This window comes from Sus scrofa, chromosome X, assembly GCF_054392235.1.
Source record: "Sus scrofa isolate SSC_HxYL_T2T_F1_AM1 chromosome X, Sscrofa_HxYL_maternal_Yorkshire_Landrace_v2.0, whole genome shotgun sequence".
NCBI classification, from domain to species: domain Eukaryota; kingdom Metazoa; phylum Chordata; class Mammalia; order Artiodactyla; family Suidae; genus Sus; species Sus scrofa.
The window spans coordinates 134,126,151-134,149,329 of NC_139401.1; the positions used below are offsets into that span (position 1 = coordinate 134,126,151).

General features: G+C 49.8%; 3 protein-coding genes across 8 annotated transcripts in view; 2 read left to right on the forward strand and 1 right to left on the reverse strand.

Moving 5' to 3' along the window:
* Positions 1-294: 294 nt before the first annotated feature.
* Positions 295-4,087, reverse strand: CETN2 (centrin 2). 4 transcript variants are annotated; one of them, XM_085007485.1, is made up of 6 exons: positions 3,949-4,087; positions 2,885-3,043; positions 2,501-2,629; positions 1,326-1,463; positions 1,108-1,148; positions 295-906 (listed from the first exon to the last, which is right to left on the reverse strand). In XM_085007485.1, exons 1-6 carry the CDS (start codon positions 4,045-4,047, stop codon positions 900-902), a joined length of 573 nt encoding a protein of 190 aa, XP_084863611.1. In that variant the 5' UTR covers positions 4,048-4,087; the 3' UTR covers positions 295-899. The 4 variants fall into 4 exon arrangements, with proteins under 4 accessions (XP_084863611.1, XP_084863613.1, XP_005674027.2 ...); XM_085007487.1 differs by having other exon boundaries at positions 3,816-4,004; XM_005673970.4 differs by lacking the exon at positions 1,108-1,148.
* Positions 4,088-4,229: 142 nt separating this feature from the next.
* Positions 4,230-19,354, forward strand: NSDHL (NAD(P) dependent 3-beta-hydroxysteroid dehydrogenase NSDHL). Of its 3 annotated transcripts, XM_005673966.4 has the most exons (9): positions 4,230-4,339; positions 7,813-7,948; positions 8,762-8,876; positions 10,426-10,584; positions 13,894-14,040; positions 15,746-15,874; positions 17,006-17,148; positions 18,135-18,237; positions 18,935-19,354. In XM_005673966.4, exons 3-9 carry the CDS (start codon positions 8,805-8,807, stop codon positions 19,265-19,267), a joined length of 1,086 nt encoding a protein of 361 aa, XP_005674023.1. In that variant the 5' UTR covers positions 4,230-4,339; positions 7,813-7,948; positions 8,762-8,804; the 3' UTR covers positions 19,268-19,354.
* ZNF185 (zinc finger protein 185 with LIM domain) overlaps positions 18,935-23,179 on the forward strand; it is a 67,295-nt gene continuing 63,050 nt past the window's right edge. The window contains exon 1 of the mRNA XM_085007460.1: positions 18,935-19,452. The gene's annotated coding sequence lies outside the window, so the exon portion shown is untranslated. The remainder of the gene's footprint in view (positions 19,453-23,179) is intronic.

Consider the following 23,179-nt stretch of genomic DNA (forward strand, 5'->3'; position numbering starts at 1 on the left):
ACTGTCATAATCACCTGGCTTTCCCCAATTTGCCAGTAAGACTCTTTTTGGCTACATACTTTGCCAACACTATTTTGGGGGCATCATTTAGGCTGATGAGAGATGGTCAACTAGTTTTACAAACTGGCGGGTTCCCAAGGCAGAAAACAATTCACGTCAGTAGGAAAAGATGGGTTTGTTTTCTGCCCGCAGGCTGGCAAGGCGTTTGGGATCTACCAGGCCACCTTGAACCAAATGATTTAGAAGCTGAACTCTCAGTCAGGGCCAAAGAACTCATCCTTAGAGAACAAGAGCTCAAAATAAGAAAGGCTTTATTTTAAGACAAAACAAACAGCACACGCACGTGTGCGCATACACACACACACACACCCCCAAGTGCACATGAGAGTTCACTGGGTTTTATAAAAGAGAAAGCTGCACTCAGGTGTCAATGACAACGGGAACCATCAAAGAGATGTCCCTTGCTCGTGGGGACACAGGTACAACATGTGCTTGTTAAGAAGTTGTTCTGCGGTGGGTGGCACAAATGTGGGAATGCATGACAGGAGTTAAGTGACACAAGGCAGAATGGCAGGTGGGCAAAAGCCTGAAGACCCTTTTCTCCACTCTAACATGCCATCAGCAGGTCTCCTTACAAAGGACTGTAATGTCAAAGAATACTTTCGAAAGTCTAAAATGGATTCGACGCTGTCACTGAAGTTGTTAGACAGAGAGGTCAGTGGGGGAGAAGTAATTTATGTTCTCAAAAACCAGGTTTCACACAATGGCAGGCACTCAGTCTAGTTCCAGGTGCTTGCGGTAGGAAAGAGACCGAGCTTAATAAAGACTGGTCTTCTTCATGATGCGCAGGAACTCTTGCTCATTGACTTCTCCGTCCCCATCGCGATCAGCTTCATCAATCATTTCCTGCACAACAGGAGTCAAGTTAGATGAATTCATAAATGAAACAAAAATGTGACTAAATAATAGGCTTTTATAATGCTACCTGAATAGACAATTGTAGTCCCCCGCACACACACACACACTACAAGATGCTGCTTCTTATAATAGCTTGCCTCCCGAAAAGTTATTTGAAAACCCAGCCATCCTTTGCCACACATGTATCACCTGAGCTCGAAGATCATCTTGACCAGGGAGACGCCTAAAACCTAAAATAGTAAGTAAAACTATCCGTGAGGCAGCAGCGCCCATACGTTTGCCACACTATTGAAAAAGAAATTAAATGGTCACTAGAGGGACAAGAGAATGCTAGTTTTCCTCCAAAGCATTAGAGAAAACATAACACGGAAAAGCCACACAGGGCTCCAGGCTGACACATCACACACCTGCAGCTCCTCGTCAGTGAGGTTCTCGCCCAACTCCTTGGCCACGCGTTTTAGATTCTTGAACGATATCTTCCCAGTTTCATCGTCATCGAAGAGCTTGAAAGCTTTCAGGATTTCTTCTTTGGTATCCTTCTCAGACTTAACAAGTAGAACATAAAAAACACATGAGTAAAGAGACTCATAATTACCTGTGTCCCACAACCCTAGCACCATCCCCTCTGCCCTGCCACAACAGCACCACATGGCCTCATGACATTGGTGCTAGGTCACAGAAGATCAAAAATCAACCAGCGTAGAGAGAGGGGACAAACATGAAATTGGTACAATCCCAGAGGCTAAGAAGGAAATATAAAGGCTTGCACTTAAAACATTTTCTATACAAATGGAAGAGAAAAGTAGACTGCTTTTTAAAATACAGCAGCAGGAGTTCCCGTCGTGGCGCAGTGGTTAACGAATCCGACTAGGAACCATGAGGTTGCGGGTTCGGTCCCTGCCCTTGCTCAGTGGGTTAACGATCCGGCGTTGCCGTGAGCTGTGGTGTAGGTTGCAGACGCGGCTCGGATCCCACGTTGCTGTGGCTCTGGTGTAGGCCGGTGGCTACAGCTCCGATTCAACCCCTAGCCTGGGAACCTCCATATGCCGCGGGAGCGGCCCAAGAAATAGCAACAACAACAACAACAACAACAAAAGACAAAAAAATAAATAAATAAATAAAATACAGCAGCAGATGATGGGATTAAGTTTAGAGGAAATTCCACTGCTTAAGCTGGGATCCTCTTGGGGGCAGAGGGGAGCAGGGAGGAAAGAGAAGGCGATTTCACTTATGAGAGCACCAAGAGTTACTAGAATCCCAGGTACTCTGACAGAGGAAAAGAGGAAAAGCTTCCTGAACTCTTAACTTAGTCCCTGAAGAAAAATATGGGTGTGATTAGATGATTTCAAAGCAACAGGATTATTAGAGTGGGAAGAGACCTGTGCCTTGGGAAGCACAGCTGAAGCACTGATGGAGCTACTTTTCCACGGGCCAGTAGAATGTACATGAGCCACACTGAGGAGGAGCCAGGAGGCCAATGAAAGAGAAAGGGACCAATGGGTGAAAAGACACTTTCATATCTAGACTCAAATCTGTCCACCATTATTGGTGGAAAATACACCCATCATCTTAGCTAACCTACCATTTTCTGAGTCATCACAGTTAAAAAGTCACTGAAGTTCATTTTTCCTGTCCCTTCCTTATCGATTTCACTTATCATTTTCTTGATCTCTTCTTTCTTGGGTTCAAAGCCCAGTGCCCTCATTGCCACCTGCAATGAAAACAGGATCATCTCAATATGTACATCTAAACCCAGGGGCAAAAAATGACAGCATTGAGAGCATTAAGCCAGTATCTGACACAATCATGTTAAAATAATTAGGAAACACTATAACATTAAGCAAATTGATATTTGCACTCAATTTTGTTTAATAATACTTGAGGTAAATAAAGACAGAAAAACAGCACAGAAGAGAAAGAGGCAGAGAAAAGTCAAGGCAGCAGAGCAGGAATGTACAGGGCTTGCCTTAAGTTCTTTAACATCTATTGTCCCAGTTCCATCAGCATCAAAGAGATCAAAAGCTTCTCGGATTTCCTGTTTCTGCTCTTCAGTAAGCTCTGGTTTAGGGCTCATCCTTTTTCGCTGGGCAGCAGATGCCACGTTTGTCTTCTTAAAGTTAGAGGCCTTTATATGTTTCACAAACAGAGAAGCACGGTATTATGTAATAGGGTACATATTTTACATAAATATGTTACAATCCTATCTACTTTTAAAATAGTTTATACCAACGAATTCCAAAACTAACAGGAGAAATAACAGCGTTTAGTGAAAAGAGCAAATACTCTTTCTCTGCACCTCTATCCCTCCCTCTTCTTTACTACTGTTTCTAGAAGGAGATCCTTTGTTCTTTTGGATATCTCTTATTTGAAATCATCTAAAAAGAGAGCTGGCCAAGGAGCTGACTCTGGATAAATGTACAGATAATCAGCTCTCTCTGAATTTGGGACCCTAAATCTAAAAATGTCCTTAGAACGCTATTCTGCTTCGCTCTAAGTTATAAGATTTTCTGATTACTTCTAATTTGGCCAAATACTAAGTTAAGATGTATATTCTGTCAATATCGAATAATAAAACTCAATCCCCTCGGCACATCTGAGCCTTCCCCAAGAAGGTCAAAGCGTTTCCGAAGTCCCAATATTTAACATTTTAAATGCACATTAACAATCAAACACAATAAACTTCCCCTAGGCTCTGGGTAGAAACTTTGGTAGAGGCGGCCAGGAGGCCAGAGTCTGGAAGTGGTCGGGGTGTGCGAAGAGCCCGAGTCTGTTTTGACCAGAGGTGGTCACCGAAGGAGCCAGGGGAGCCCGAAGGACGGATAGGGGCCAGCTGTGGCTTGAATGGGACGCAGCGGCTAATCGCAGGCCCAGCAGGGCGGCCAGGATCTCTACCCTACCCTTCCGGGAAGCGCTCAGAGGAAAGAGTGCGCCAAAGCCGAGAACCGCGCAGGAGAGACGGCGGGGCCAGGCCAAGGCCTGTGAAGGGCTCAGCTTCTGGACACAGGGTTCGAAAGGGTAACAAGCACTCACCATCGCCGATGGACTCCGCTTCCCGTTGTTACGGCAACGGACGTACACACCGACTCGGCGCCCTTCCCACCGCCCCCTGCGCGCGGCCTTGCACCCCATTGGAGGACAGATGACTGCAGCTCCCCATTGGCACAGTGCTGGAGTGGGTGGGACTAACCCGACGGAGGCCTGACGCAGGGCGCAGGGCATTGTGGCGCGGCCTGGCCTTATTGGGCAGGATTACACCGCGAGCGCTGATTGGCCGAGCCAGCACCAATCCCTTTGGTGGAGGCGCCTCGGCTGATAGTAGCCTCATAAGGGTGGGGAGAAACAGGTGGTTGCTGGCGCCTGGAGCTCTGAGGCTGTAGGCTACCGATGCGCTGAGGCCGGCCAGGGAGGCACCTACCAACAGGTAAGGGTTGCGACCTCGCTCTTGGGTTGGCGATAGGACTGGAAAGGCAAGGAATTGGGTGGGGCCTTTCGCGGGGCTCGAAAAGGTAACAAGCCCTCACACGGTCGGGGACTTTCTGGTCTGGACTAAGACTGAGTTAGGGTCAGAGGGGCCAGAGAAGACCGTGACCTTGCGTGTTGGAGCAGAGGATGTATTTACGGGGCAACTGAGACGGAGAAGGAAAGGCAGAGGCCGGGCGTTATCACAGAAATTCGGACGTCTGGGACTTAGAAGCTGAATTCATCCACCTGAGGCTCTTTCTTTGGGCGTGTCCGTCCCACCCCAAATAGATAACAAGATAGGATCACTTTAGTTCTCACCTGGCTAAAAGCAGCTCGGGAAGATGAGCTGGGGGCCTAGGAACGGCCTTTGAAGGGAGTGAAGGAGATTTGAGTGAGCATAAAGGGGACAGATCATCAAAATATACTCATTTTGACAACCAAACACTCAAGGCGGATAGTGAGGAGTATTCCAGGTGGGGACACTTCATGAGCAAAGTCACAGAGCCGTTTTGGAAAGGTGAGGCTTGCTCAGAGAATTACAAGGGGGCGTGTGCCACGGTAACAGATGAAAGGGAGCTGGAACAGTGGCCCTGGAAGTCCAAGGTCTGCCTTCCTTAGCCAGCCCAGTGTAAGGGCACTTCTTGCCTCTCAGCCCTTACCTGCTTCACCTCTGGGCATTGGCACAGCATTTTGGGAAGCAGGGGACAGAGCATAAGTTTCTCAGGCTGAAGAAAGCCTGAGATTTATTGACATTCATTAAGCGAAAATGTTTGCCGAACTTCTGCCCTTTACCCTCTTCCTCTTTGAGCACAAGCCGAGTCCAAAACCTTTTGGTCCTATTTGACTCTTCCTGCCCTGGCCCCACTAACTAGCCTCCACTTTCTGTCAGCTTCCTCCTTAAAGGGTGTTTCTTTTCTCTTTTCCACCTCTGTTGCTCCTGTCCCACTTCACGCCTTCAGCAGCAGCCCCCCTGTGGGTACAAGCCAGAGCTCTCACCATGCTCTGCAAGGCCCATCCCAACATGCTTCCTCCTCTCCCCTGGCTGCTCCAGCCCCAGGACACTAGCTTCCTTGATGGACTCAAATGCACGGACACACTCCTGCCTTCAAACTTTTGTTCCAACCATCTCTTCTGCCTGTTTGTTCTACTTGTTTCCTTCTTCCAGGTCTTTGCTCCACTGTCACCTTCTCAGTGAGCCACCCTAAGCATCCTATTTAGCCCTGCATCTCCCAGAACACCCAAACCCTACACCTTTCTCTGTTTTTATCCCCTAGTACTTATAACTGTATCCTTATTTATTTTGTTCTTCTTTGCCCATCCACTAGAAGGGAAGCCATATGGGTGCAGGCATCTTTGTTTTGTTCACTGCTGGCATTCCAGGACCTTGATCAGTGAAGGGTACATATTAGGTCCTCACTAAATCTTGGTTGAACAACTGGTGAGTAGCCCCCCTGTTCCCCGCTTCTCCCCTATCTAGTCCACGCTGCTTCATCAGGGTAATCTTCCTATTGAGCAGTTCTCATCAGAGGTTCCCCATGACTACAGACCAAAGTCCAGACTTAGCCTGGCATCTGAGCCTCCTGCACTAGTAGTTTTGCCCCTACTAGTCCTTCTCTCTTTGTGTCCTTCTACACCCTACTTCCCAGCGAGTCTGCAGGGCGACAGAGTAGAAGGAGCGACCACAAGTGACTTTGGGCCAAGTCCTTTGACCTCTCTGATCCTCGGTTTCTTATCTGTTGAATGAGTATTTTCTTCGTACTGTATTTTCTTTATACGGTATTTTCTTCATACTGGATGCTTTCAGAATTTTTTTTTCTTTTTAGAGCCGCACCCACAGCATACGGAAGTTCTCAGGCTAGGGGTCCAATCGGAGATGTAGCTGCTGGCCTGCATCACAGCCACAGCAACACTAGATCCGAGCCACATCTGCGACCTACACCACAGCTCACGGCAACGCTGGAGCCTTAACCCACTGAGCAAGGTCAGGGATCGAACCTACTTCATTATTGATACTAGTCAGATTCGTTACTGCTGAGTCACAATGGGAATTCCTGCTTTGGGGGTCTTAATGGGGTAATATTCAGTCGGCCCCTCATGTCTGCAAGTTCCACATCCATGGATTCAACTATCCGTGGATCAAAAATATTTTTTTTTAAAAATTCCAGAAACTTTCAAAGCAAAACTCAAATCTGCTGCATAGGCAACTATTTACAGGGCAGTGACATAGCACTGACATTGTATTAGGCATCATAAGTAATCTAAAGATGATTAAAAATATACATGAGGAGGTGCGTGGGTTATATACAAATATATAATCCATTTTGAGTTCCATGGATTTGGGTGTCGACAGGGGCTCCTGGAACCAGTACCCCACAGATGCCAAGGAACTATTGTGCTCATGTATAAAAGCACGTGACACTCAGCAAGATTGTAGTGATCTTTCTGATCTTACACACCCCCTGTTTGCACTGTCCAGAGCCTCCTCCATCTCCTCCTAAAGTAACTCCTTACCCTGACACACAGCCCCTGCATGTTCTCAACTTTGCTCCCCCATCTTTTTTTTTTTTTTTTAGGGCCACACTCCAGGCTTGTGGAAGTTCCCAGGATAGGGGTCCAATCAGAGCTGTGTCTGTGACCCACACCACAGCTCACAGCAACACCGGATCCTTAACCCCCTGAGCAAGGTGAGGGATCGAACCCGCATCCTCATGGATACGAAGTCGGGTTTGTTACATGCTGGTTCTGTGCCATCACTTTGTGTGTCCCGCTCCTGGCCTCGTAGTGTCTTTCTGGATACTGCCCTCTCTGATTGACTCATGCTTCTGGGGCCTTAGAACTCAACTTAGAGATCCCCGCCCCGCCTTGGTTTACCCGAGTCAGCACTCAGAGGCATTTTGGCGACCATCTGCTGAGCCTGCCTCCCACAGTAGATGCTGGGCTCCCTGGAGGTTGGCACTGTGCCTTATGCAGGGCCTGTCCGACAGTGGCCTTGTACATGAGAGAGCTGCCCGCCAGGCTGCTCATTTATTTGCTGCCACTTCCCTCTTACCCCTGAGGCGTGTTTCAGCCCTGCAGCAACTCTGAGGTCACCAGGAGGGATTGCCACTCTGCAGATGAGGCCTCAGACTGGCCGCAGCAGCACATTTGAGACCGTGCTCCATTGCAGGTCTGCCCTGGACCTCCAGGGGCTCACAGCCTACTGGGCCAAGACAGACGTGGGGGGGAAAAGCCTAGACCTCCGTGCTGGTAGAACGGGGACGGAAACCAGTGCTAAGGAAGCAGCTAAGGATGAGGAGGAGGTTTCGCAGAGGTGACTGATGAGCGAGGCCTCGAGGGATGTCGAGCCTGGCCTCCCATGTCTCCAAAGGAGAGGACATTTGCCTCTCTATCTGGTTTGAAATATACAGACTCTCTTGTCCTTTCTGTCCCCAGTACTCGGCGTCCAGAGACTTTCTGCAGCAGGGAGGAGGCGATGAGCTCACTCCCTTCTCCCTTTATCTAATCCTGCCCCAGCCCTCCTCCCCACTGCCCAGAAGTTGAGCCAGGCACTGGGTTTCACCAGCAGAAGGTGGGTCTTCTTTCCTAGATTCTTTTTAGCCTTCGACCAAGACCCAGTGTGTCTAAAGGGCATACATACTGGTTTTCATTTAGAGACATACCCAATTTAGGAACTTTAGAACAATTTGTGTATAACTCAAAACAAATGAGCTTTGATTTTGTTTTTGTTTTTACGAGAAGCTGCTTTGCTGAAGATTGCATGTGCATTATTTGAAAGGTATGGCTCCAAGGGGCAGGACAGGTTACCTTCTTTCACCTCCTAGGGCTTCCCCGAAGATCAAGAGAGGGGAGCAGGCCACAGGGCTTCTTGCTTTCTTGTAGTACAGGGGAGCTGCAGTATTGGCAGCCGTGCTCATTGGATTCAGGGCTGCAAAGAATGCTGTTTTGATTTCTTCCGGCTACTGTGACAAATGACCACAAAGTATGCAGCTTAAAAGGTAGAGACTTATTTTTGCACAGTTGCAGAGGCCAGAGGTCCAACATCAAGCGCCTGTGAATGTTCCCGCGGCGCCAGAAACATAGAGCATCCCGAGGCACGCAGGTGCCGTGGGGAAAGCTGCTGCGCCAGATGTTCTTTTTGTTGCAACTGACGAATGAGGTGGTTTAAGTGGCTTCCCTTCTGCCTCTAGTCCAAATATACAGTAAGTTTCGGGCCCAGCCAGGCCCTTCTCTGCGAGCAGCTGCATCACAGGCGTGTTCACTGAGTGCTTCATCCAGCGGCCACAGCTATGGCTTAGCCTTTGCGAAAACTCAGCACAGAACACTGACAGCTAAAAGATGTTTCCATTTACACAATGTCCATGTCTGTCTAAATGTCTTTAAGGAGAGTGAAGTTGATTGCAAACGGGGCCATATTTAGAGCTAAAATGGAACAAGCAGCTGGCGAGCCAATAAAAGACCAGGTCACCCAGACGCATTTGACAGAAGACATTCCAAAAGTGAGTACTAACCCAAAAGAGGTTATCCAAAACCAGGTAAGGGGAAGGTTGAGCACATACGTGCCAGCAAGATGTGGATTTATAGCTATGGGTTAAAAATTGTCTCTGGTCCATGTATTAAATCCATTAATGTTGAGTTTTGTTTCTTTATATAAGATATAGATCTTAATTTAAGGTGTCTGTTACTTACTGGTATGTAGCAAACACTGTCAGAATGCAGTAGTTTAAAACAGCATCAATGATTCTGCAGTTTGGGCTGGGCCCAGCTTCAGGATGGGCGTTTGGCTCCTTGGCTGGTGTACCCTGGCCCCAGTCACACATCTGCAGTCATGGGAACCCCCTGAGGGTTAGCAAAGGCTTGATTCCATTCACTTTTGATGAATGCTAACATTCAGAAATGAAAGCAGGCCAAGGTAAAGTGTGTTTCCATCACATGTTAGCAAATTAAAGTCTCCAGAAGGCTCCCATGAGTCACCAGATCACCTTGGTTTGTTTTTGTTTTTGTTTTCTTTTTAGGGCCACACCTGCTGCAGCATGTGGAGGTTCCCAGCTGGGGATCAGATCAGAGCTGCAGCTGCCGGCCTACGCCACAGCCACAGCAACACCAGATCCAAGCCAAGTCTGTGACCTGCACCACAGCTCAGGGCGACACCAGATCCTGAACCCACTGAGCGAGGCCAGGGATTGAACCCGCGTCCTCAAGGATGCTAGTCGATTTCGTTAACCACTGCGCCACGATGGGAACTCCAACCCCTAGTTCATTTTGAGTGAATGTTTCCGCTTCCTCAGAGCTCAGGGAAGGGAAAACAAAGCCCTGGGTCTGGCTAATTTACAGCTCCCCAGTCCTCACTGCTGTCCCACCAGGAGATCCCATCAAACGACAGCATGCTCTTAGCTGAATGGACTGGGGCAGGAAGGGGCTAGGTGACAAGCCCAGAGCCACACAGCCCAGCTCTGTAGTACTTGGGGAGCAAAGGGAGCTGGCTTTCTTCTGCAAGTACAGAAACTCTGCTTTCTTTTTTCAGATGTTTTGAGTGCACACTGTCAATTGAATTTGTTTTGGCTTTTGGTTCCTGTGTGTGGTTTGTCTGGGGTTTGGGGCGGGGGGTGGTGGTGATGGTGTTTGTTTGTTTGTTTATTTGCCATAGAAGTGCCCAGGGATCAGCTGTTGGGAGCAAGAAGGTATCACTTCTGTTCATTTGCTTTTGATTTTAAAGTGTCCAGTTTTGATCATGAGCGGTGTAATTTATTTCAGACATGTCTCTTTTTCCTTTCACTAAACACACAGTATGTGTCAGGTCATCCAGTCTAACCAAAGGCTGTGTCAGTATCATTTGCTGTCTCTTCCCTTTTTACTGATCCCAGGAGAAAAGGTTGCCGTTGGTGCTAGAACACCAGAATTACATAAAGTTTCCAACCTGATTCCAGCAGAGTTTCAAACCAAGAGACTGACTTTCCATCACAGTGGCTCATGACATGTGAGTCCAGGCTCCTAAAAGCTCCTGGTTCTCACCACACCCGTGCCCCCACCGTTCCTCTCTTTCCACAGGACAGGAAGTGCACAGTGATCGGCGGCTCTGGGTTCCTGGGCCAGCACATGGTGGAACAGCTGCTGGAGAGAGGCTATGCCGTCAACGTATTTGATAAACGGCAAGGGTTCGACAATCCCCGCGTGCAGTTCTTTCTTGGTGACCTCTGCAACCAACAGGTAACGGGCCATCCAGCCTTGGCCATTCCCCCAGGCCCCTGAATGGAAACCACCAGACTTCCCCTGTTCAAAGGCCAGCCAAGTTGCCGTTCCCCCCAAAAAAGCTTTTTGCTTTGAGAAATTGTAGTTATAGAGAAGAATTTAACACACACCCACATTGTGACTCCAGAGAATGAGTAGCTGTCATCTCAGTCACTTCTACCCGACTCTGCCCTGGTAGTTCGAAAGCAACTATGGCCAGTACAGAAAGGAGTGGATATGGCCTATGTACCAGTAAAACTTTATCTTTTTTTTTTTTTTTTTTTTTGTCTTTTGCCTTTTCTAGGGCCACACTCGTGGCATATGGAGGTTCCCAGGCTAGGGGTCGAATTGGAGCTGTAGCCGCCAGCCTACACCACAGCCACAGTAACGCCAGATCCTTAACCCACTGAGCGAGGCCAGGGATCGAACCCACATCCTCATGGATCCTAGTTGGGTTCGTTACCCTCTGAGCCACGACGGGACCTCCTAAAACTTTATTTACAAAAAGTTGTCCATGGGCCGTGGTGTGCCAGCGGCTGCTCCAGAGTATGTATCCAAAAGTGCAGTTGCTAGTGTCGGGGGAGGGGGTTAAATTGAGAGATAAGTCACGTTCCATACATTTCACATTTTTAAAGTGCACAATTCAGTGGTTTTTAGTATCTTCACAAAGCAGTGCAACCATCACCATGATCTAACGCCAGAACGTTGTCATCACCCTTAAAAGAAAACCCCAGGCGCTCAGTGCCCGTTTCCACTCCTGCCCTCCCCCTCCCCGCTCCCCTCTCCCCGGCCCTTGGCCACCATTCCTATGAGTGGCATCATATAATGTTGCCAAATCTCTCCACATTAAAATTATATTCAGAGTTCCCATCATGGCACAGTGGAGACGAATCCGACTAGGAACCATGAGGTTGTGGGTTTGATCCCTGGTCTCGCTCAGTGGGTTAAGGATCTGGCATTGCCGTGAGCTATGGTTTAGGTCGCAGACGTGGCTCGGATTTAGGGTTGTTGTGGCTCTGGCGTAGGCCAGCAGCTGTAGCTCTGATTCGACCCCTAGCCTGAGAACCTCCATATGCCGCAGGTGCGGCCCTAAAAAAAACAAGTAAATAAATAAATAATTTTTCACCTTTTTACTTTTTTTAATGTGGCTAGTACAAAATTTAAAGTCACATCTGTGCCTTGTATTTTATTTCTGGTGGACTAAGGCCAGATCTGGTCCTGGTTTGGTTTTTTCTCTCTGGTGTCTCAATAGCCATAAGCCTGCTTAGGACTCTGGGGCAGAGGCACACGGTGAGCTGAGGACATTTTCTTAAGGAAGAAATTAAGAAAGCAGTCAAAAACTCATGAGAACATGTCAAAAGGACAAAAGAATCAATATGAAGTCTCCACTGACCAAATTTGGGACATTTCAAACCTCACAAAAGATAGTAGTGGATTGTAATGAAGTGAATTCAACAAGAATCCATGCATCCATAAAATTACTGAAAAGAAAAATTAGGAGTTCCCATTGTGGCTCACCAGTATCGAACCCGACTGGTATCCATGAGGAGGCAGGTTCGATCCCTGGCCTCACTCAGTGGGTTAAGGATCTGCCATTGCCGTGAGCTGTGGTGTAGGTCACTGACATGGCTTGGATTCCAGGTTGCTGTGGCTGTGGTGTAGGCCGGCAGCTGCAGCTCCGATTCCACCCCTAGCCTGGGAACCTCCATATGCCGCAGGTGCGGCCCTAAAAAGCAAAAAAAGAAAAAGAAAAGAAATGAAAAATTGGAGTGGAAGAAGGAGGAAGTCTATATTACAGAGGAATGCCAACCCAAAACATAAAAATATGTTAGAATGTTACCATTTTGCAACCCACAGAATCTGGCAGCCATCACTGTAACCAAAAGATTGAATCAACATCACCGAGAATAAGATTGAAAGAGATGGAAGAGATATGGAGGCTAAATACAATGTGTGATCCGTGATTGGATCCTGGGTCCAGGCGTAAAATTGGCTTTAAAGGACATTATTGGGACAGTTGGGGAAACATGGAAAGAGACTTATTACTGGTTACAAGTGTCCTATCTCTGGAGTTCCTGCTGTGTGTAGCACAGTGGGTTAAGAATCCGACTGCAGGAGTTTTCATCATGGCTCAGTGGTTAACAAACCTGACTAGGATCCATGAGGATGCAAGTTCGGTCCCTGCCCTTGCTCAGTGGGTTAAGGATCTGGCATTGCCGTGAGCTGTGGTGTACATAGCAGACTTGGCTCGGATCTTTCGTGGCTGTGGCTGTGGCATAGGCCAGGGGCTGTAGCTCTGATTCCATCCCTAGCCTGGGAACCTCCATATGCCGCAGGTGCGGCCCTAAAAAGACAAAAGACAAAAAAAAAAAAAAAAAGAATCCTACTGCAGTGGCCCTGCTCACTGCGGAGGCCCAGACTCAATCTCTAACCAGGGAACTTCCATGTGATTCAGGTGTGGCCATAAAAAAAAAATGAAAAAGAGTGTTCTATCTCTTACATTTCTTACATGTGATCATTTTACATAATTAACTCATGGTTGTCTTTCTTCTGCTTTTGGTGATATTAGCGTCTGTTGATCATTCTTAGATCTCACTACCTAATTCAGGTTTCGCAGAATGGTGACATGCTATTATTCTGTTTTTTAGCTCAAATCTTTGTACCTTGTGCAGATTCAGTGTTTTGACTCTTTCCCTTTATTTTCTACTTTGCAAAAGGAATTCTTATTCTTACCAGTGATCAAAATGTCCCTTCTTTGGCCAGTTGGAGCCTCATCAGGTTGGGTCTTGAGCCCTTTATACAGGACTGACTTTCAGGTGTGACAAGGTGTCCCTGGCTCATCTTGTCTGTTTCCTGCCCCACATCTGCAATCAACCACTTTTCTCAAGCGCTCTGCTTCCCGTAGCAATAAATTAAACATCCGTGTCTTTAATCCCTCTCAGGTTGCTGTTTTGTGTCTAGTTTCGTAGGAAAGAATTGTGCCAACCCCTGCCCATGGGGCACAGACGTTGCTGCTCTGTGGATCCCACAGGCATCTGTCATGCCCCAAACAAGTCTTGAGTGGGGACCAGGTTATGGGGATGGGGCAATCAAAGGGACTATGTGGTTTCTGTCCCACGTACTTCTGTGGTGTTGGAATCTTTTATGATGAAGATGTGCCTGTGTGTTGCTTATAGAATTAGAAAAGGGCAGCACACCTCATGCCACAGATTGAAGAGCCGGAATGTGAGGAGGCTGTTGACTTGTCTAAAGCACGAGTGATTTTTTTATCTTTGTTTGCTTTTCCAGGATCTGTACCCAGCTCTAAAAGGTGTAAGCACAGTTTTCCACTGTGCGTCACCTGCGCCATCGAGTAACAACAAGGAGCTCTTTTATAGAGTGAATTACATTGGCACCAAGAACGTCATTGAAACTTGCAGAGAGGCTGGGGTTCAGGTAAGGGGAAAGCTGGAGGGAGCGATGCCCTGTCCAGGTGTGTGGAGGCCAGGGCTCTTCTCGTTCTCTTCTGGGCCCAGCCAGGCTCGCCTCCGAAAGTGTTGTGAAGAGCCTAGAAATTAAGCCCCAGGAGCTCCTGAGGCAATTCGAGCTATAATGTTCCAAGTGCATCTGAGTAGACCATCTGAGGACCCTAAGGCTTATTAGTCTTTGGTTAGAGAGCCACATTGTTGCACAACCACCACCACCACCACCATCCATCTCTAGAATTTTTTCATCACCCTAAGGTGAAGTCTGTACCAATTAAACACCAACAGCCCACTCCCTCCTCCCCCAGTCCCCTCACTATGAGTTGGAGTCCTCTGGGGACCTCTTAGAAGTGGCATCATACACATTGGTCCCTTTGTGTCTGGCTTACTTAGCGTGAGGTCTTCCAGGTCCATCCCTGCCGTGGCAGGTGTCAGTAGCAGTGTGTTCGTGGCCACCGGGGTTGTTATCACTTTTTGACTGTTGTGAATCAGGCTGCTTTGAATATGGGTGAACACATATCTGCTCCAGCTTCTGCTTTCATCTCTTTTCGGGTCCGTGTTGTTCTGCCTTAGGACAAGTCACCCCCTCACCACGTTGTTCCGAATTTGCTTGGCTCTTCTTAGCCCTATATTTGTCCATACACAGTTTAGAACCAGATCATCGAGTTACTTGATAAAGCCTGTTACAGTTGTCATTGTAACCACATCGAACTTAAATGGAATTTGGGAGAGAACTGACATCTTTCCAATATTGTGTCTTCCTATCCATAAATACAGAGATAAATTTGCTTCTCTTTGTCTTGAATGTCTTTTGATAGAGTTGCATACGCTCTAAAGGTTTGATACAGCTTTTGTGAAATGTTTTCCTATGTACTTCTCTGTGGGTGATTCATGTTACATACTCACTTGCTAATGCCCAGGAGCACAGCACAGTTAATTTCGTATATTGGTTGTGTATTCAGCAGCTTTGCTGAACTCGAATATTTCCGGTATATTCATAATGTCTTGTATGTAGACATTTGTAACATGTGTAAAAAGTGATAGTTTTGCTGCTTCTATGCAGTCATTATACTCGGTTCTTGACCTTATCCTACCATGCTGGCCACATTGAATAAAAGTGATGAAGATATGAGTCAAGGCTCAAGGCCATGGTGTTCAGTGTAGGATGGGCTGCCCTTAACCAGAAGGCTGGATCTGGGGACACTCAGAAGAAGCATCTTCCTTTCACATAGCATTTCTCCAAGGTGGCTGTCACAATCCCCAGGGGTCTTTTTCAGACACGCATCTCCCACAAGGTTTGTGGGCCGTCCTTCCGCCATGGAGCTTCACTCCCATAGTTCAGAAGGTGTCTCTAGCCCACACAGCTGCCGAAGCGGGGGATCTTTGCGTTATTTTCAGAAGGCCGGAAAAGCGAAGGCAGCGTAGCGAAGAATCTGTCTAGGGCCTTGCAGTTGACAGCCAGGAGCACATGCCTTTGGACCATTTGATTCTCTTCCGTCGGCGACCACTGTGGTGGTAATGTTCACCCCGACTCTTTTCTTTCCCCTTTGGCTGCAGTTTGCAGCACCTTGATGTGAGATCGAACCCTGGCCACAGCAGTGAAAGGACCAAATCCTAACCACTAGAGTACCAGTCCCATGACTGATATTTCGTAACCTTCCTTTCTCCTCTGCCAGAAGCTCATTTTAACCAGCAGTGCCAGTGTCATCTTTGAGGGCGTCGACATCAAGAATGGAACCGAAGACCTCCCTTATGCCATGAAACCCATCGACTACTACACAGAGACCAAGATCTTACAGGAGAAGGTAAGTGACAGATGAGTTCCAGGAACATCTGCAGGATTTCAACTCTGGAGAGAATGTTTATGAATATGAAGTTAGGGAGTTCCCGTTGTGGCGCAGTGGTTAACGAATCCGACTAGGCACCATGAGGTTGCAGTTCGATCCCTGGCCTTGCTCAGGGGGTTAAGGATCCGGCGTTGCCGTGAGCTGTGGTGTAGGTCGCAGATGTGGCTCGGATCCCGCATTGCTGTGGCTGTGGTGTAGGCCAGCAGCTGCAGCTCCGATTGGACCCCCCAGCCTGGGAACCTCCATATGCCAAGGGTGTGGCCCTAAAAAGACAATAATAATAACAACAACAACAATAACAACAGAATAGCTTAACGTGGCCAGACAGTGCTCTGTGTATGTCACAGGAACGGCCTCATTTAAACTTCATAGTAACCATAAGCCAGGTACTATTATTTTGTCACCAAGTTAGAGCTAGTAGGTGGCTGAACCCAGGGCCTGCATCCAGCCTCTGCCTACACCACACAAGTTTACTCAGTTGCGACCCCATCTTTAGCACTAACGTAACAAATCCTTGGGATGTTTTGTTCCTTTTGAGACAAAACCTGTTTTCTCTGCAGTTGAAGCGCTTAGGTCTAGTTTTCCCATTAAGCCACAGAAAACACAGCTTTTCTCTCCTCCTCATGAGCAGCTCCCTCGAGTCTAGGTACGAGGCACTACTCTCAGGGTTGACCGCGTTGGCCTCTGTCTTTAGCCACCTAGCCACTGAGCCACTGTCATAGTTCTCCCAGACCCGCCCCTTCTTGGCCCCTTCTTCCTGGCCCACTTGGGTTGGTCAGAGTCCCTTCCTAGGACTGCTGGGCACATGGAGCCTAAGTCAGGAGCCTGTTTGGTGGCAAACTCATTAACTAGAAACTTAGGGTTTCATCTACAACACACTGCATTTAAACCTAAATCCAGGCCTTTCTATTGGATCTTACTGGTTTGGACCCAGCTCTCTCTGCTGTCTTTTCAGATTATGGTCTTGGGTTGGGGACTTGGCTGAATCATACAGGGCGCTGATGCGAGTCTTCAGCCCAGGGCGTTGGTGGCGTCTGTGCCACTCTGGGACCTGCCTGCAGCTAACACACTCCTTCTGTTCTCCCATAGACAGTTCTGGGCGCCAACGATCCTGACAAGAATTTCTTAACCACAGCCATCCGCCCTCATGGCATTTTTGGCCCAAGAGACCCCCAGTTGGTCCCCATTCTCATTGAAGCGGCCAGGAAAGGCAAGATGAAGTTTGTGATCGGGTGAGTTGGCCCCCGGCCGCTCTTCTCTGTGCCCCTGACGCCACCATAACAAGGGTCGGTCACACACGGATCTGTTCTTACTTACTACTGCCCTCGGTTTATTTCCTGGGGCCCCCACAACAAATGAGGATTAAAACAACAGAAACGGATTCACTGCCAGTGCAGGAGGCCAGGTGTCCAAGTCCCTTCCATCCTCTCTCCCAGCCTCAGGTGGCTGCCACCAGCCCTCGGCGTCCCTCGGCTCATAGGCATGCCACTTCCGTCTCTGCCTCTGTCTTCATCCACATTTCCTTCCTCTTAACAAGGACACCGGTCATTGGGCTTAAGGCCACCCTACTCTAGTGTGACGTCGTCTTAACTGATTACATCCGCAGGGACCTTATATCCAGATAAGGTCACAGTCACAAGTTCAAGGGAGACAGGAGTTTGGCAGGACACTCTTCCACCCCATACGCCCTCCCAGGCTGGAAACAGGCTCCGGAGGGAAGACGACTGGCCCAGGGTTAAGGGCCAGGCCCCCGGCTCCCCTTGTTACTGCTCCTCCCCCAGGCAGTGCAGGAGTGGGGCCTGAGCAGGTGGCGAGAGTGTGGCTGTCGCCCCTCGTCCCTGTGCCTTGGCACCTTGCCTGCCTCTCACTCAGCCTCCCTCCTGTGAGATTAGAAAGAGATAGTAGAAAAATCTGAGGCCAGAGCAACGCCTCAGCCTGGAGTGCCCTGGAGGGAGGCCAAGGGCCGCTGCCCAAATTGGAGCCCAGAGCAGCCGACACCGGTGTTAACCAGGCCCCGATGGGGCAGGCAGGGCGTTGGGCTTCCAGGTTCACTGGGTGGCCCTTAAATTGCCCACTTCCCCCAAGGTCCCCAGGAGCCCTGGCCTCCTGCACATCTTCAGCAGTTACTAATGCTGAGTTGTGCCAGGGTCTGGCCTTGCCAATGCGGGTCACAGCCCTGGGTCCACATGCCAGAGACTCATTCTTTGTGTGCCCGCAGGAACGGGAAGAACCTGGTGGACTTCACTTTTGTGGAGAACGTGGTCCACGGACACATCCTGGCCGCAGAGCGCCTCTCCAGAGACACAGGCTTGGGTGGGAAGGTAAGGCACCTGCTTCCACCCGCTCGCGACAGCCGGCCCGCCCCTCCCGCCACTGTGTGTTCACCTGCCTTCGCCCTTCTTCTCCCTGGCAAATCCTGCGTCCTGGGCAGCAGCCGAGTCCCTCTCACAGAGCAAGTCAGCTCTCCCGTTTCTAGGGCCCCCACTTCCTTGTTTCTCGCTCCTCCCTCGGATCGCCCCTCTTTGGGCCTCATTTTTCTTGTCCTGGACCTCTGCCGTCTTCTAACTCATAACTTTCCGTGTGGCGGGGCTGGGGGCTGGGTATGGCTTTTCGTTTAGACCAAACACAGCAGTTTGAGAAATGTCATATGGCCCGTTCCTTGCATCTGAAGATAAGATTCTTTGCCAGGCTTAAGAAACATACCTTCCCGAGTACGGTCTAAGCTTCACGTAAAATCCTGGCCCATAGCTGAAACTTTCCTCACCTCCCCACGACCCCTTAAAGCAGCCTGGAGCTACAAATCCAACCGGCAGAGCAGCCACTGGCTTACGTTTGCAGATTTGTGGGCTTCTTACCCGCCCACTTTGGGGCTGCCCTGCAAAGAAAACTGGCGCGGGCAGGCGGGGAGCGGCCACTGGTTTCTCAAAATATTGGTTGTGGCTGAGCTCCAAGTTGCAGGCAGGGCCTGCTCACCCGTCCCACTGGGGGACAGTTTGTGACGTCTCGTTGTTTCTGCAGGCCTTCCACATCACCAATGACGAACCTGTCCCCTTCTGGACATTCCTGTCCCGCATTTTGACAGGCCTCAATTACGAGGCCCCCAAGTACCACATCCCCTACTGGGTGGCCTACTACCTGGCCCTCCTGGTGTCCCTCTTCGTGATGGTGATCAGCCCCGTCATTCAGCTGCAACCCACGTTCACGCCCATGCGGGTGGCGCTGGCCGGCACGTTCCACTACTACAGCTGTGAGAAAGCCAAAAAGCTGCTGGGCTACCAGCCCCTGGTCACCATGGACGACGCCGTGGAAAGGACTGTGCAGAGCTTTCACCACCTGCGCAAGGCCCAGTGAGGCGCCCCGGAGCCTGGGCCCTTCGGCCCGCTCCCCAGTCCGTAGCTCTCTGCTCTGGGGACCAATAAACGAACCCGCTTCCACTGAGCTGCTTCTGAGCGTAGGTCTCTTCCGGCCTCGTATTCGGCTCTTTTGTGTTCTCTCCCCCTCCCCGCTGCCTCTGGAGCCAGTCACGGAAGCTGCAGGTGAGAAGCGGGGCGTTTTGTCATGGAGGAGGGGGCACTAGGTTTCTCTCCATGCAGACGATTCGAGGAGCCAGAGAGGACAAGCACCCTAGAGAAGAGCAGAGGCTGCAGACACATGGTGAGGCTTCAGATGTACATTTCTGATAGGCTCGGCTGAGAGCAAGAAGTGGTAAAAGGTGAAACTAGAAAGCTCCCCAGGTGCCCAGGAGGCAAAGATGTGTTCGCTGTCGGTACAGCGGCTGTGGCCGCCTGCATTCCTCTTTCAAAAAACGTTCCTTCGTGGACACCTCGCCCTGTATCGGCCAAGCCCTGTGCCTTTGCCCCTTGTGGGGCATCGGGCTGGTTGATGTTAAGCCACGGAAAGGGCCGGGGAGGAGAGAGGGTGCAGAAAGGGCCAGATTCCAAAACTCTTAGTGCATAGAATGAGTCAGCGTTGTGTTTTCTGGCGTCCTGCTTGCAGAACCTGGTTTCTGAGAGACTTCTGTTTTCTTCTCTGCCTTTGTGCGAGGCAGCCTGGAATAAAGTGAAGTTACTGGCCATGCTGAGCAGTTTGTGGGATGTGAACTTCACCTCCACCTGGGGGCCAAGCTAAGTGGAGGAAGTGACAGCATTGGGTTGGATTTCAAGGGATGGATAAAGTGAGGAGGTGCGAACACCCCTGCGTGGCGTTTCAAGGTAAAAGGTCAGGTTCACAGGCACTGGCTTGTCATAGTTTCATGAGCACCGTGCTGTCGTTCTCAGATTCCCTGAGGTACAGAAGCAGCCGGCCTCTCTTGGGGTCCAGCTGAAGAGGTGGGCTGCACTTTTTCCTGTAGGCATGGGAAACGCTTGACAGTCAAGCAAACGGAGGGCAAAAATCAAGAAACTCAGGCTGCTCTTGGGATAGACCATGATGGAAGATAATGGGAGAAAGGGAATCTATGCATGGGAAGTTCCCATTGTGGCTTAGCGGCCACAAACCCGACTCGTATCCATGAGGAGGCAGGTTCGATCCCTGGCCTTGCTCAGTGGATTAAGGATCTGGCACTGCTGTGAACTGTCGTGCAGGTTGCACACGTGGCTCGGATCCCGTGTTGCTGTGGCTGTGGCGTAGGCCGGCAGCTGGAGCTCCGATTCGACCCCTAGCCTGGGACCCTCCACATGCCTCGGGTGTGGCTCTGTTCCTTTCCTGCCTTGTTGTTTTGTTTTGTTGCAATAGCCTTGTGGAGCTTTGGGTTTGCTATTTGAGTTTTGTCTGCTTGCCATAGCCTTGTAGCATGCATGTCCCTAAAATGTCACCCTGGCCTGAGCCTCTCCCCTGTGGCACATCCACCTGATAGAAAGCAGTTATCTGCCAGCTCGGGGACAGCTAAAAGTCCATGCCCAGTTCTGCGTGTTTACTGAAAAGATCTCGTTTCTGTCCTCTCCCCATCCCTGGGGACCGTATGGTACCCGGCCCCGCCCATCTGCACCCGGAGCGGGTTTACCAGGAGAGCCGTGCTGATCTATCCACCTCCTCTGATCCACATTCTGTGCCTGACCAGATCCTGCCTCTTGTGCTGGAAACACTGCAGTGGGTCCCGTTTTTCTCCTGAACGTGTTCTGCTGCCAGCCCATAATAGCCTGTGCCCAGCACACCTTTCCAGCTTCCTCCCTGGGCTTCCCACCTGCTATGCTACAGCCAGACTTGCTCAGATTGTCCAGTCACCTCGCCTGTCAGTCCTCTCCCTCATATGGCCCCGTGTGCAGAAAGGTCAGCTCAGGAAGCATGGATAACACCTGGCTGGCCTGGAATCCTAGAGTAACAGCTGCTGCAAAAGGAAACAGCTCGAGGAATGGGGAACAGAGCAGCCAGCCAGCCTAGTTGGAGCAGAGGTTCCAGGCCTGGCCCTGGTGTGTGGATTCAGAAGTTCTGTGAACCCCCTAAACTGGACTCAGCTTTGGGGGCATCTGTGAGTGTGTGTCTCTTGGCAGGAGAGGCACAGAGCTGTCAGCAGCTTTTCAAAGATGACTGTGGCCCAACACAAATCCAACCCAGTGGGATGGGAGCTGGCAGCTGTGGAGAAGCCCACTTTGGACAGAGGGTCCAAGAGAGACAACCTAGCAGCCCCACTCTGGCTTCTGCCCCCCCTCAGGTTGTCTCTCTTGGACCCTCCGTCTGTGGGGTCTGTGACTCCAAATCAAGGAAGGACTGGAACCGAGGCAGATGGGACATTAACAGCTGAGGCCTCTGGCCACAGCCCTCCAAGCTCTGGTGTGCGTTTCTCCCCACTGTCAAGGAGCTCTGAACCTCCTCCCCACGTGCTGAGACGGCCCTTGGCGCTAGAAAGTCCTCCCTTTAGCTGAACTGAAAGACCTCTCAAGTGACTTCCCTTGGCTTCCCGCCCTCCCCCCCCAACCCCAGCAAGTTAGCCTCTAAGCTCCTTGTGGCTTTTCAGCTGTACTCTCTGCTACACATCTGGGCCCACGGCCTCCTCATCTTTCAAACCTTATCCCCAACGTCACTTCCTCCTCACAGCTTTCCCCCGTGAAGGTCTCTGGCTTCTGGCTTCCTCCAAAGCCTGGCCCACATTGCCGTCTAAGCAATCATGCAGTAACCAAGGCCTTAGCTGTGCAGATCTCCAAAGAGCCACTACACTGCTCAAGGGTCAGGGGCTTTTGATCCATGTCTCTGTCCCTGAAGTCCCGTGTGGTGGTGCTTACTCCTGAGAAGTTGCTCAGTGAGAGTAGCCAGACGAAGGGTGCTGAGAGGAGAAAGACACTAACACCCACATTGACCAGATGGGGGAGCCCCAGAGAGAAGCAGCCACAGCCAAGGGCACTCAAGCAGGGAGCAAAGCCAGGGCTCGACCGTGGGCTCCCAATTCCCCAGGCCAGTACACCCCATGTTACAATCTAGATTCAGGCAGCTTAATGCAGTAAGGTGCCCATATAGAAAGGAAGAGACACAGGCTCTCATGTGAGGTTAAGAGCTCAAAGAGCACAAACAGATAGGAATGGAGAGAAAGAAGAGGCATATTGGGAGACACTAGAACCTTCCGGCTGACAGAACAGACCAGTTATGACAGCCATCCTATGACCCATAAGCCTAAAATGTTTGCTTTTTTCCTGTTTACAGAGGAAGTTTACCAACCCTGCTAAAGACCGAGAGGTCAACAGGTACATGAAAAGATGCTCAACATCACTAACTGTTGCGGAAAGACACATCAAAACCACCAGGACCTGTCCCCTCACAGCTGTTAGGCTGGCTGTGTGCGCCACCGTGGGCTCTGGCTAGACATAACAGGATATAGCATTCCATATGAGCAGGATATGGCTCAGTGGAAACGAATCTAACTAGTATCCATGAGGAGGCAGGTTCGATCCCTGGCCTCTCTCCGTGGGTTAAGGATCCAGCGTTGCTGTGGCTGCGGTGTAGGCCGGCAGCTGTAGCTCCGATTAGACCCCCTGGCCTGGGAACCTCCATATGCCGTGTGTGGGGTCCTAAAAAGAAAAAAGAAAGAGCAGGACATAAGGTTTTAGGGGTCAAGGAGCTTTGACTTGATTGCCCCCCGGTGAGTGACATGGTGACATTTGTGTTTGGCTGTGACATAGGGAGTCTGAGGAAACTTCAAGTTCTGGAAAGCAAGAGATTGATATTTGAGAGATCTTGGTCTATTGCTGCTGCTTGAAGCCATGGGAATGCAGGAAGATAAAATCTGGGACCTCAAGGTGAAGTAACAGCTAAGACACCGAGAATTGAGAGAAT